Source organism: Dreissena polymorpha, chromosome 6 (genome assembly GCF_020536995.1).
Source record: "Dreissena polymorpha isolate Duluth1 chromosome 6, UMN_Dpol_1.0, whole genome shotgun sequence".
Classification (NCBI taxonomy): Eukaryota; Metazoa; Mollusca; class Bivalvia; order Myida; family Dreissenidae; genus Dreissena; species Dreissena polymorpha.
In genome coordinates, this window is record NC_068360.1 from 116,618,163 (window position 1) to 116,632,177 (window position 14,015).

General features: G+C 35.8%; 2 protein-coding genes across 2 annotated transcripts in view; both read right to left on the bottom strand.

Moving 5' to 3' along the window:
• Positions 1 to 4,064: 4,064 nt before the first annotated feature.
• On the bottom strand, positions 4,065 to 8,540 carry LOC127836028 (mucin-2-like). Its single transcript, XM_052362446.1, has 3 exons — positions 8,504 to 8,540; positions 5,116 to 5,794; positions 4,065 to 4,950 (listed from the first exon to the last, which is right to left on the bottom strand). Exons 1-3 carry the CDS (start codon positions 8,538 to 8,540, stop codon positions 4,065 to 4,067), a joined length of 1,602 nt encoding a protein of 533 aa, XP_052218406.1.
• A 2,912-nt stretch (positions 8,541 to 11,452) lies between these two features.
• Positions 11,453 to 14,015, bottom strand: part of LOC127833830 (uncharacterized) — a 5,233-nt gene continuing 2,670 nt past the window's right edge. The window contains exon 2 of the mRNA XM_052359311.1: positions 11,453 to 14,015. This exon is cut by the window's right edge and continues 402 nt beyond it. Coding sequence (XP_052215271.1) covers positions 12,306 to 14,015 — 1,710 coding nt within the window. The 3' untranslated portion in view covers positions 11,453 to 12,305.

Sequence of the window (14,015 nt, forward strand, 5' to 3'; positions counted from 1 at the left end):
GTGTGTGCTTTGGTTTATGTAGTTAAATCAGCAAGTATGGTTTTCTATTACCGGCACATTTAAAAATGTTCATTTAAACCATTTATGCCTAGTGGAATCTTTCATCCTTCTAAATTGAATCAATTTATTTCCAAAATTAGGGATGTCTAGTATATTTATTTCTATATTTAGAATATTTCTTACATAAATTCCTTTAAGCAAAAAGCGCAGACCCTGATGAGACGCCGCATCATGCGGCGTCTCATCAAGATCAATGCTGTTTTCCAAGGCCTTTTTTCTAGACGCGAGGCATAAATGGGTTAAAGTATTATGAAGTAGAAACAAATAGTATACAAGCAAGTCGACGTTATTATATAAAGAATTGTTTCGGTCGGCACGACAGATTCTCATTCCGTAAAAATATGTCCCAAACGCCGGGGCAAGCGTTTGTCTATGGATATAATCAGTAAAAACATAAATTACTCGATACCTTGATTAATATATATCTTTCGATGTTTCTCCATTATTTGGATATGAGTGTGTTTTATAAATGTATAAAACACTTTACAAACTAACCACATAAAATCTTTAGAGAGTCTCATCCATAAATATATTTGAATCCGTTTGTTAGTAATTTATAATGCGCAACGTGCATTTTTGTTGCATTTTGGTACTCATGTTCGCATGAACGAACTTTAAAAGTAGACAGTTTTCTCAACATGTTCATCAACATGAATCCAACGTTCGTTCATATAAATATATAAATAAATAATGCCACAAAATTAAATGACATATCTCAAAATACAATTGTTAGGAAACATTGATATTTTTGCGGAAAGTTACGTGACGACAACATCATCAATTTGTTGTTGTGTATTGTCATCGATATATACTTTTAGTGAAGAGATTGAGAACCTCGAAAAAGCGCATTTGTCTCATTCCTATACGATAACTAGACAACCATATTGCAGCAATGATGTACCTGCGGTATCATTAATTGATGTTTTTCCCATCCAGAAATGTGGCACGTTAGTTAAGTCTTGTAATGCAGGCTAGCACCCGGCAGACTGTACTTCATTAAACTGTATACCAAACCCATTGTTTAGTTTCACTTTTATCAGGGCCACGTCATAATCGTAGGAAGGATCTACACATGAAAGCACAAGCTCAAGCGAAACAAAATATATAAATGCGCATCTAAATTATAAAATGTAGGTTTCGATATTTTACATATTATAAATATAACTGAATAAGTAACAACTCTCCATGCTAATTTAGATTTCAATTAATTCACTATTGAAATGGCGAAAGACATTAGACTTAAAATATTATTTTCAATCAACGAATAAATCTAATAATATGTATATGTTTTGGAAGACATAAGCATATGGTTTAAAAGCCTTAACCCTCAAACAAACCATTCAAAAGATTACAAACAAAAATGTTACTTATTAGCTAGTTCGAATTTTGAACATTAAGCTTCATAACATACACATTAAGTACGAACTTACTTATTAAATTCGTGTCACTACGAAGCATCATACTCACATGTATAATACGAATGTTTTTTTGTTTTTGTTTTTTGTTTCTTTTTCAATCTGACAAGATCATTGTGAATATACAACAAAACACACAAGTCCAGTATGCTTTCTTCCGACTTTATACAACTCATCATTTTTCATAACTATTCCTCTGTTGGTCTTTTATTTTCTCTCTAAAAAAATATATATTAGCATATCTTGTATAACATGTCTGAACTGTATTGCTTTGAACAATCACTATGTTGTATGATCATAAACATGTTTACATTGAATGTATGATATTGAATAAAAAAAGGATGTTTAATAAGGAGCTCCAACTTGAAATGTTCTTCAAAGGTATCATTTTTCAAAAGGTCGTGGTCACCAGTAGAAACCCTAATGTCATCTTTGTGTCTGTATCTAAAATTAGTAAAATTGTTGACATATATTTTTCTCAAATGAATTAACGGTGATTAACATGGCATTAATAATTAAATGTTGATATTAAACCAGACATATTGAATAAAGACATTGTGCTCTGCTGTTTACATCGTGAAAAGAATACGTTCATGATTATATTATTATATCAAATCGATGATTTATATTATGTCAAATCGAAGACGTTGATCGTCTTATTTCAACGTTGCAATCACAAATTCATAAATGCAATACCGAAAACAGTGTGCGGCGCTAAGTATCCAACGGTCGTTCAAAATGGTCCCGCCACACAAGTGTTTGTAGAATTGGTGTGTACTCAAAATTCTGTTTAGATTTTGAATTCCAGCTTGCCATGGATAGGAGCCCTCTTCTGCCTCTTCACCACCAATTATCCGATGATCTTAATGCCGTTTTTGTCTTGAATAATGTTCCAGAGGTCGAATACCTAGAAGCTTACATTTATTTACACCCGAACACAACTTTTTTGTTTATTTATTCGCCATAGCCGACTCTTATTACATTTAACCTAGAATTATTCGGTAAAGATGCAACGTAAAATTTTAAATTTTCTGACAGTGGAAGTATGCATTGTTGTCTTACTTTTTAAGTTAAGCAAATGAAAACTATGAGTATAGGTATTGTAGAAAATAATATTTGCTTGCATGTATACTACTTTCCTGAGTTTCTACCAGTTTATGGCTCGGCTGTGTAAATTAACGTCAAGATGATAATACACCCGAGTTTTTGAATATATTTTGAATTAATTGATAATTTATTAAAGATTATACTTATTTTTAGTTGCTTTTAGGCTATTAATATTACACTTTTGAAAACATGGTCAAGTGTAATATTTTTTCACACAACATATAATAATACTGAATAAGAGTATCTTATTATAGTTCTTTAAGCAGAATGAAACGTGTAAAGTATGAAAAAATGGACTTCACCCTAGAACACGAGAGAAGTCACAATATCGACTATCGTCGGCCTGTTGTATTATATCAAGGCACAACAATCAACACCACAACTTCATTGGTCTGTAAAAATCAACATTTCTTGTTTAATTGATGACAATATACAAAATGTTAATTGGTATCGCGTGGTGATGGCTCAAGACATTCCATAGTGGCTTTCTTCGGGCTATAGATTACACCAGCATCTCCACCATATACGAGTATTGGTAATCTTGTTAAATGATTATTCCTGAAGTGAGCTTGGTAACTACTCACCACATGCTTTCTTAGGAATGCATATAACTGATGCATCGTCATGGTACCCACAGTTATGAAACCCAAGACCAGAATGGCGGCATGCCATGATGGATGATTCAGTTCCGTTACATTGTACATCATCCAGAAGAATACGTGAACTGCCCTGACCATAGTAGGCTTCACTAAGCGCTTTCCCATCACTGTAAAAAGTATACGTATTATTATAAGTTACTAACTTAAATACCATGCAAAACATACACAGTTTACATAATTGTAAATGCACCGATTGATACAAAATGGAAGGGATTTCATATAACAAGCAAATGACCTACAGATAAACATTTGCTTTGTAGTTCAATTGTATTTTAACACGTTAGGAAATATCACTATGGTAAACTGCACATGAATGTATTATTTGCCTTTTTCCCTTCCACACACACAACGGTTATTCCAAAACTGCATTAAAAATCGAAAGTTATTGGTAAGTAGTTTTCATACGAATTAATTGCATTGTTTTCTCAGCAACACAATTACTTAATTACATAAACTGGCTGTCAGTTGTCAATTGATACATTTAACTAAGCCATATCCGAGCATTTTGCAAATGACCTCGTCGTCGTCCCATCCATCGTCACACACAGTACCTCTTACATCACCGATTACAAGTTCAACAAGACCAGATTGGTTGTTAGGTCCATTAACCAACTCTACTCTCAGCTCATTCTGTGCTAAATATAAAGGCAAAAGGTTTATGGGATTTATTTTACATTTTGTAACCTTTGTCAATGATGCAATTATTTTCACTATGGTGAATATTAAATCAGTAGGTAATTAAACAGTATCATAATTGAAAGGATTCTCACATTTTGTAATCCATGTCGTTGGCGATGTAGCCCTAGTCGTTGACGATGTAGTCCTAGTCGTTGGCGTTGTAGTTCTGGTCGTTGTCGTTGTAATCCTTGTCGTTGGCGTTGTAGTCATTGTCGTTATCGTTGTAGTCGTAGTTGTTGGAGTTGTAGTGCTTGTCGTTTGCGTTATAGTCCTTGTTGTTGGCGTTGTAGTTGTAGTTGTTGGCTTTGTAGTCCTTGTCGTTGGCGTTGTAGTCGTTGAAGTCCTTGTCGTTGGCGTTGTAGTCCTTGTCGTTGGCGTTAAAGTCGTTAGCGTTGTGGACCTTGTCGTTGGTGTTATAGTCTTTGTCGTTGTTGTCGTAGTCGTTGGCGTTGTTGTCGTAGTCATTGGCGTTGAAGTCGAAGTCGTTGGCGCTGTAGTCCTTGTCGTTGGCGTTGTAGTCCTTGTCGTTGGCGTTGTTGGCGTAGTCGTTGGCGTTGTCGTCATTGGCTTTGTAGTGCTTGTCGTTTGAGTTGTAGTCCTTGTCGTTGGCGTTGTAGTCCTTGTCGTTGGCGTTGTTATAATAGTCGTTTGTGGTGTTGTCGTAGTCGGGCGTTGTAGTTGTAGTCGTTGGTGTTGTAGTTTTTGTCGTTGGCGTTGTTGTCGTAGTCGTTGGCTTTGTAGTTCTTGTAGTTGGCGTTGCAGTTGTAGTTGTTGGTGTTGTAGACGTAGTCGTTGGTGTTGTAGCCCTAGTTGTTGTCGTGGTAGTCCTTGTCGTTGGCGTTGTAGTCGTTGGCGTTGTAGTTCTTGTCGTTGGCGTTGTAGTCGTAGTCGTTTGCGAAGTAGTCATTGTGGTTGGCGTTGTAGTTGTAGTCGTTGGCGTTGTAGTTGTATTCGTTGGTGTTGTAGTTTTTGTCGTTGGCGTTTTTGTCGTAGTCGTTGGCGTTGTAGTCGTAGTCGTTTGCGTTGTAGTGCTTATAGTTGGCGTTGCAGTCTTTGTCGTTGACGTTGTAGTCCTTGTAGTTGGCGTTGATATCGTAGTCTTTAGCAGTGTAGTCGTAGTCAGTGGCAATGTAGTCCTTGTGGTTGGCGTTGCAGTCCCTGTTTTTGGCGTTTGCGTTATAGTCGTTGTCGTTGGCGTTGTAGTCGTTGTCGTTGTAGTCCTTGTGGTTGGTGTTGTAGTTTTCGTCGTTGGCGTTGTTGTCCTTGTCGTGGGCGTTGTAGTCACTGTCGTTGGCATTATAGCCCTTATCGTTGGCGTTGTAGTCGTAGTCGTTGGCGCTGTAGTCCTTGTTGTTGGCGTTGTAGTCGTAGTAGTGGCTGGCGTTGTAGTCGTTGGCGTTGTAGTCTTTGTCGTTTGCGTTGTAGTCATCGTCGTTGACGTAGTAGTCCTAGTCGCTGACGTTGTTGTCCTTGTCGTGGGCGTTGTAGTACCTGTCGTAAGCATTATAGTCCTTGTCGTTGGCGTTGTAGTCCTTATTGTTGGCGTTGTAGTCCTTGTCGTTGGCGTTGTAGTCCTTATTGTTGGCGTTGAAGTCGTAGTCGTTGGCGTTGAAGTCGTAGTCGTTGGCGTTTTAGTCGTAGTCGTTTGCGTTGTAGTCGTAATCGTTGGCGTTGTAGTCCTTGTCGTTTGCGTTGTAGTCCTTATTGTTGGCGTTGTAGTCGTTGGTGTTGTAGTCCTTGTCGTTGGCGTTGTGGTAAGAGTCGTTTGCGTTGTAGGCGTAGTCGCTGGCGTTGTTGACTTAGTTTTTGGCGTTGTTGTTAGATAATTGACATTTGTTGTTGTCGTTCTACTCCCCCCAAAAATGCCGCGCGAGTCTACAAAGCAAAATGTAATTAAAGGGGCCGTTCAACAGATTTTGGCATGTATTGAAGCATGTCATTAAATGCTTTATATTGATACATTTAAACATTTGACATAAAAATCAATAAAAATAAAAATGGTCAGTTTTACGTTTTACTCAATAATATCATAACAACAACGAAAATTCTGAAACATGTTTTTATAATTTTGTCAATTTACCAATCTGTTGGACGTCCCCTTTAAGTTAACGTATAGATATGTGTGCAAACCGTGCAAGAATTAAACCAGTTTATTTATCAGCAACCACGTATTTAATAACTTACTAAAATTATATTCAAACATATACTGGATACAGGACAGCAATTTAATGTTATTTTACCTGTTAAAAGGATAAAAACAACGAATAAAGTCGATATGAATCGCATCTTGAAATAAGTGTCTTTTGATAACGTCTAACTAAATAAAACTGAAAGTTACACCCTGACCATTCTATTATATCTTCATTCAATATCGATAAGTGAAATACGTCTGCTATTGTTCTTCACACACTTTTTAAATTTTCTTAAATATGGTCGACTTTAGAACTCGGCTGTATTTGCTAAATATGCAGTCTCTAGAATTTTGAACACATTGAATTTATGTAATTTAATCTTTGCACATTTTGAAAACTAGCGAAAATAGGAGGTACGAAAGATATAAAGGATAATGGCACGGCGAGCAACAAAAGGTCTATAGAAATAACCTTGAGCGGAACAAGCAAATCTGAACATGATCTTCATAAAGGAAGTTTTGACCGGTGCACACATGCACATTACAATGATCGTCATAAAGGAGGTAATTAAGTAAACAAATGGCATGGTGAACAACAATTATGAATCCGTTTACTTATATTTGTATTGTTTCTAATAGACGCAATAAACATAGTTGTGAAAACTTTTCTATAAAATAAATTGCATTTTAAACTATGTAAAAATACTTATAAATTGAACATGTATGTTTAATGCTGTTGACGAATAGAATGATAAATGATGTTGTACGTGCTCTATCGTTTCATTGACATGTGTGACCTGAATTACATGAGTAGTATGACGCGCATGGGTTTCCCTGGCCAATATACGGGAAATACCTCAGGCCAATGAACTCCGTAAATATATTCCATGATGAAACGTTTTTATATCATGTCAACTGGAAACCTTACTGACCAAACTTGATTAAATAATAAAGTTGATGTAGTAATATTAACTTTTTAAGTGTATATTATTTTGCATGTGGTAGAGTATGATACTTCTGTAGAGGAAGGGGAAAGCTTAAAACCTATTTAGTAACATTTCATACCGCATGTATAATCCAGTGCAATTGTTATACGAAAGATTGATTTCTTTAGATGCTTTGACCAACGATTTACTTAAAATATGCTCACCAGTGTTTTAGCTGCTCTATGGTCAAAGGTTCGCTACTAAATAAATATAAATACAAATAGAAACAAACTTGATTAAATAATAAAGTTGATGTAGTAATATAAACTTTTTAAGTGTATATTATTTTGCATGTGGTAGAGTATGATACTTCTGTAGATGAAGGGGAAAGCTTAAAACCTATTTAGTAACATTTCATACCGCATGTATAATCCAGTGCAATTGTTATACGAAAGATTGATTTCTTTAGATGCTTTGACCAACGATTTACTTAAAATATGCTCACCAGTGTTTTAGCTGTTCTATGGTCAAAGGTTCGCTACTTAATAAATATAAATACAAATAGAAACACTTTAATATGTGAAAACCTAAGTATTGCGAAGTTGATAGAACCGATATATACACGTAGAAGTAAACCGTTTTCGAATGGGGAATTTCTCTGTAAAGTTAAAATGACTAATAATTCAAATTACAGTAATAATACATGTGTTAGTCGTCTATAATTAGTGGATATGTCGACTTGATATAGGAATTTTATTGCTAGCCTGTTTCGGTGTACTTCTAAACGATTCAGAGTGTGAAGGCTACGTGTGGAAAACATCTATTCATACTGTGTGATGCATTAATGTGGTAATAATAAGAGCCTTGTTCTGAGAAAACTGGGCTAAATGCATGTGCGTAAAGTGTCATCCCAGATTAGCCTGTGCAGTCCGCACAGGCTAATCAGGGACGACACTTTCCGCCTTAACTTGATTTTCGGTAAGGAGGGACTTCCTTGAAACTAAAAATACCATAAAAGCGGAAATTAGCATTGATATGCATGTGCGACATTTTACGCACATGCATTAAGCCCGGTTTTCTCAGAACGCGCTTACTTAAATCCATACATGTATGAAGGCCACGTTGTAAATATAAACTTGAGTGCCTTTCTTTTATTTAAGGGTATTGTAATAAAGTTCAGGAACTGCATTTACACTTTGCATAAAGACAACAGTATTTACAGCATTAAGAAGAAAGTCTTATCAAGATTTAAACCGTTTTATTTACCTCAAAATCCGTCGCGCAATGTAAACGGTAGTCAAGCCAAGGGACGTAACTGAGAATGTCAGGCTACTCGTGATTATCTATATCTGTCAGAGTAGCCAGAAATGAGCTGTCACACAACTGGTGCGTAAATCTTTAAAGTGAAATTAACCAGACTTGATTGAGCCACATTATATCTGTTCTATATCCATTTTTGAGGTCACCGATAAGAACTTTTGTTTCAATAACTTTGCATCGAGATATCGAGTCTTTAATGTACCCCACCCTTGATTGTCCCAACGATGGCAGCTTCAGAGTCCATAGTAAACCATCTTGCTATCTTGACTATAAATGTCGTTTCCAAAACATTTGATACGTATTATACGTTATTCTATGTCTGATATGGCTTATTTTCAGTACTGATTCATAATTTTACAGCTTTTTAGCAAAGTACTACATACAAACTTACCTGCAAACACGCTGGCCTAAACTTAATATTGCCACTGAAATGTAGTTATAGGATCAAAGCTTATTGGTGATTGTTGTTGTAAACTAGTTACCTTGTGAATTGAAATGTGTCTGAGTTGGTGTCTGTAGCAATAGGGTTTCATGCCCGCTTCGAGGTTATATGTACAGTCTGCCATCTATCCTGCTCATGTAAAACGAGTACTGAAAAGAGGCCTATGCAACACGATCATTTCAATGAAAATATTCTTGATAATACTTACCTGGGACGAAGAATGCTACTTATCTACATCATCAAATGTGTTAAGTATATTCACACGAAAAATATGCTTGTTTACAACAATACGTGATGAATTGACCTCTGAAATCTTAAAACACAGTACACAATCGGTAGGAAATAAAATGCATTTTCAAGTTGTTTAAATACATTCCCAATGCCAAATCATATCCATACTTCATGTTCTGGTCACAAACTGTATAGTAATTGGGTAAAATGTTAGCCTGTCTGTGTATGTTTTTGTCCCTTTAGCATGAAAAATTGTTCTAAAAACAATTGAACATGCACTTAAATGACACTATCCTGAAGATATTTCTTCAAGCAAAAAACAGCAATCCAAAACAAAATATTAATAAAACTGTTTGGAGGAAAAACAACATTTTCAAATACTCGCAAGCCATAACAAAAAGCAGCTACACCGAAACGGGCTAGCAATAAAAATTCCTATTGAAAATAAAATAATTTTGATGATCCAGATAGCAAATTTCTTATACGAAACTAACATTTACTGTGCCTTTACATTAGATATGTATCGCTATTCGCTACATGTAGCAGAACATGCCAATATGAGGTTGTTTTAGACTTATTGGGCGGAGAAAACGGTATTCCTTGACATGTGCGTCCTATATATCAGGTTGTGAAAGAAGTTGTCCTATATAAGGGCCATGTGCGTGCTCAATATAAATCGTCAACACCAATCGAAACTCAATTTTACCTTGAAAATATTGCCATGGGCAATCGATTTATCCATTTTTTGTCAACCAACATGCGTCCACATGAACATATGGTACTTAAAAATTAGTGTGAAAACAGTTATATTATTGTTAGTCCGTGTACAATTTCAATTGACTGTTCAGGAAATCGCGAAATATTCCATGACTTATCTCCACACTTAGACCAACTAGTGGAAAACGGTTGATACTCGCTGAAAACCGCTTCCGGCAGGTCCCATGATAGGCGTCATCCGATTAAAAACAAGTAAGGAAGATGTACCTGTTTGAAAACTCGGTTTCTCGATCGAATCGAGGCATCGGCGGCCATTTTTCTCAATTCTTACCACGTGATTTCCCGCATCGCAATTGTGCCTGGTAAGTTGTGTTGTACATTTTTAACATTCTTACTATGGTCTTATAAATATAAACAATATGATAAATACTAGCAACCAAATGTTTGATCGTGAAAAACGTTACACAAATTTTTTCCACAAATCTTTTTTTTTATTTTGTTAATGTTGCATACCTGCTTGTCCCTTTTTCCCTTTTTGTGTAAACAGTCGTAATGTACAAATACAATAGATATATTTATTCAAGCCTATTAAATTCAACATAATTCCGCAACCAACCACAGTTTCAACGAATAAAAATATAATAAAAATAAATAGGAATTGATAAAAATTAAATAAATGACACACTAGGGTTATTTCCTCTAATATGTGTTGATTTCAGAATGGAATTATCAAAACTCTTTACTGTAACCTTCGATGTCTTCAGAAAAAGCAAATCCTTATGTTTCACAAACTTACGTAGAAAAACCAGCATTCGATACCACCAGTGCTTCTTTCTTATATTTTCGAAAGTAGAAAAACCAGCAATCGATATGTCGTGTGCATCTTAAAAAATATAGAAAGTAAAATATAGTGATCAACTATTGATTCAACCTAGGAAACAGACTCAAGTGTATCAATAAGGCAAATGCTTTCTATTCAATCGAGCTTTAATTAAGTATGTTGAAAAGAAGATAATCAACTGTATGTATCTACATGACTACATGATTGGGACATCAATATGTATATCAGTCTTCTTTTTTCACGAGCGACGACCGATGTCATTACAAACCTAAGTTCACCCGACATAGTTGGTCAGTTGTCAAGGTCCCACAGTCTCTACATGAGTTGCCAATGCAAGATCAAGAGTTTTATGGCACCGTATGTTGCACCAAAGGTATAATTAACATATTACCGGTATATTGTGGAGTTCGACTAAATGATGGGGACATCAACTTTGCTTTAGGTTAATACATAATAACTCAAAAATAAATTCCCAACTTGTAATAAAAAGCTTTAAAATACCTCACAAAGATGATGTCCACTACAAATTTGACACTACAATATTCAGATAATGCAGTGGTATATTATCAAGTGATCAACTTTTGATTCAACTAAATAAACAGGCTTGAGTGTATTTATTACCCTAAGGCTTTCTATTCGTTCGAGCTGTAAACAACTATGTTAAAATGAAGCTAATTAAGCGTAGGTATCTAAAAATAAAATTTCAGAATGTGCATGTGACATTTATTACAGGAACTGATAGCAATGACTTAAGAAACTGACAGTTCCACATTCTCTGGTATCCCTGCATAAGGATAATAGTATTAAACGCCATACGTAACCCAACAACAAGGAGCACATAACCCAACAACAAGGAGCACGTAACCCAACAATAAGGAGCACGTAACCCAACAACAAGGAGCACGTAACCCAACAACAAGGAGCACACGATTCGTATACCTTTATTAAATTAGAAATAACGTTGCGTATTTATAGATAATGTTTCATTGGTAAATTAAAACTTTATAATAACTTAAACAGTCGTTGAAAGTCGTATAGTACTTTAATGTTGAGATCGAATCTCAACGACGCTTACATCGCATGAAACAATCAGAAAAATTGAAGATTGGGACTGCAAATATGGACGATAACTGCTCCCATGGCTAACATACATGCTTTACTGTTTAAAATGTGTGAGCTTGAAATGTGTGACGCGAAAATTCCGCAACTGCGCTCACCCATTATATCAACTAACAATAAATTGTCATTCTTATTAAAGTTTGGAGACCACTCTTTAACAGTCCCACTGCGAAATGACAATGGTTGTGTTGCTTTAAGTGTTCACGCTGTATTTGTCATCATTTATGGCACTATAAATAGCATCGGGGAATCCTTCTTAACTTATAACATGCTCACAATTTTATTTCATATCAAATTATATTTAAGATTGTCTTCCTCAAAATGCACTTAAGTCTTCAAGAATACAAATAATGTTTGATATTTTTATTTTCCACTTATATACGGCTTAAATGTAAGTAAAATATTGCTTTTACTATAAAACTTAAGATTCTTTGTGGTTCCCACTCGTGTACGGCTTTTCAAAATATCTGGTATATTTACAGGATGAAATTTCACAACGCTGATGGTGATGCTTCACTTCTTTATATTGTATATCTTATAACATGTGTTTCCGTTATTCATTCGTGTGAGGTCAACGCTTCGAAGTATCGATGAAATGAAATGCCTAAAACGTTCAGCACAATTCTCTGCCGACTCATCACACTGTGTTTTTATACAATTCAAATTTGATATTTAATTAGAGAGTATCTATCACTGCATCTTAATATGTGCCAGTGTGCTGCGTTATTAGTTGGGAATATTTCGACGGACTTCCTAAACATATCAGCTGCCATCTCAAAGTCACATTCCATCTCTGCGCAATGGCCGAGCAGATTCAAGCCTGTCTCAGTATGATACATATCTTGCTCATGCTCAATAATATATTCTTGTAACGCCACGTATGCCATTTCCGCTTGCTCTCTATTTTTCAGACCTCCATAAGTGAGGTATTGAAGATAATAGAGGAACACTCCTGCATCAACACTTGCATCTTCCATGTAAATATTTTTGCCCAAATTTCTTTCTTTGATGTCATCTTCAGTAATTCCTCTTTTCATTTCAAAAAGAAGTATAGGAGGCACGCAGTGTAGTTCCTGTCTGGAAAATCGCACACAGAGTACAATATTTGTATCGCTCAAAGGCGTGAATCGAGCAAATCCAAGCAGTGTTTTGTCTTCCTCATGTCCTCTTCTGCATCTGCAAATAAATTTTGCGCCTTTAAGACTCATTCTCCTTTTAACGTCTTTCAGGACGTAAGCTGCTGAATCCAAATGACCTGAACACAGCAAGATGGAAGCAAGCTTTAGTCGCGATGATGCTACGTCAGTTTGTAATCCGCATTTAAAACATTCTAAAATGCATGGTAATAAAGGTGTAACATTTTCTATACATATTGATGATTGCACACTTGCTATCGAGATTAATAAATCTCGAGATATTTCGCTAGATACTCGTGATTCTAGTGCACTTCCATTACGGTATGCCATAAGGGCATGAAGGGCTACGACTAATTCATGCAACACCACATTTACTGGTTTGTTTCTGAATTCGAAGAGGCTGTTTGTAGAATAGAACCGATATGATATTCTATCATAATCAAGCTTCTTAAGAATGCATGCATTAAGCATGTCACGGGATAATCCAAAATCACGCCGGATCTTCTCGAATGACATTAATCTATCACCCAAATTGTCTATGCCGATTTTTACTAATTCGTCTAGATCATTTCGTAGCAACTTCAAAACATATGTGTGTAACTTTCGACATTGAACGCGAGACAGTTTCCCTTCAAAAAGATTGACACCACTTATGATATAATGTGGACATAAACCAATCTTCAACATTCGTTTCAGTGTATGTAAACATTGTTTCACCAAGAATGCTAAGTTTTGTTCTTTCCAAAAATGTAAAGGGGTCCTCTCAAGCGTATAAAATAAAACTGTTTTACAATGAAAACTTGTGATTCCGTCATCGACTACGCTGTTAAATAAACTTTTCTTTATCATCTTTAAAACAATGTAACACTTAATTTGAGTAACATTCAGATTAAACATAAGATTTCGCTCGATGAGATTTGGAGAGAGTCTCCATTCTATATGTTTCGTTTTGCTGAAAGGATGTCCAACTGGTACAAGAAAGCACATGCAGTCCCGAGCTTCTGAAAGCAATTCCTTTGTTGGCCAATGTCCAGGTCGTATCCTATCAATCCACTTGGTAACTTCTTGCAACGAACCAGATACTCCAAGTGCCTGGACAACGTCCACATCCTTCGACCAACTCGCAGAAGGTCCAGCGTTATTTGAGCTCCCCGATATATTGTTGTACCTGCCCATGGCCTTTGCAATGCACCTTCCTGAACTGAGAATTATACGTTCTTTATAACATTCTGA

Coding starts and splice junctions, on each gene's coding strand:
- LOC127836028 (XM_052362446.1), bottom strand. CDS start 8,540: ATGGACTCTGAAGCTGCCATCGTTGGGACAATCAAGG. Junction 5,795..8,503: donor CATCGTTGGGACAATCAAGG/GTGGGGTACATT, acceptor TTTGCTTTGTAG/ACTCGCGCGGCATTTTTGGG. Junction 4,951..5,115: donor ACAACGACAACGACTACAAC/GCCAACGACAAC, acceptor GCCAACTATAAG/CACTACAACGCAAACGACTA.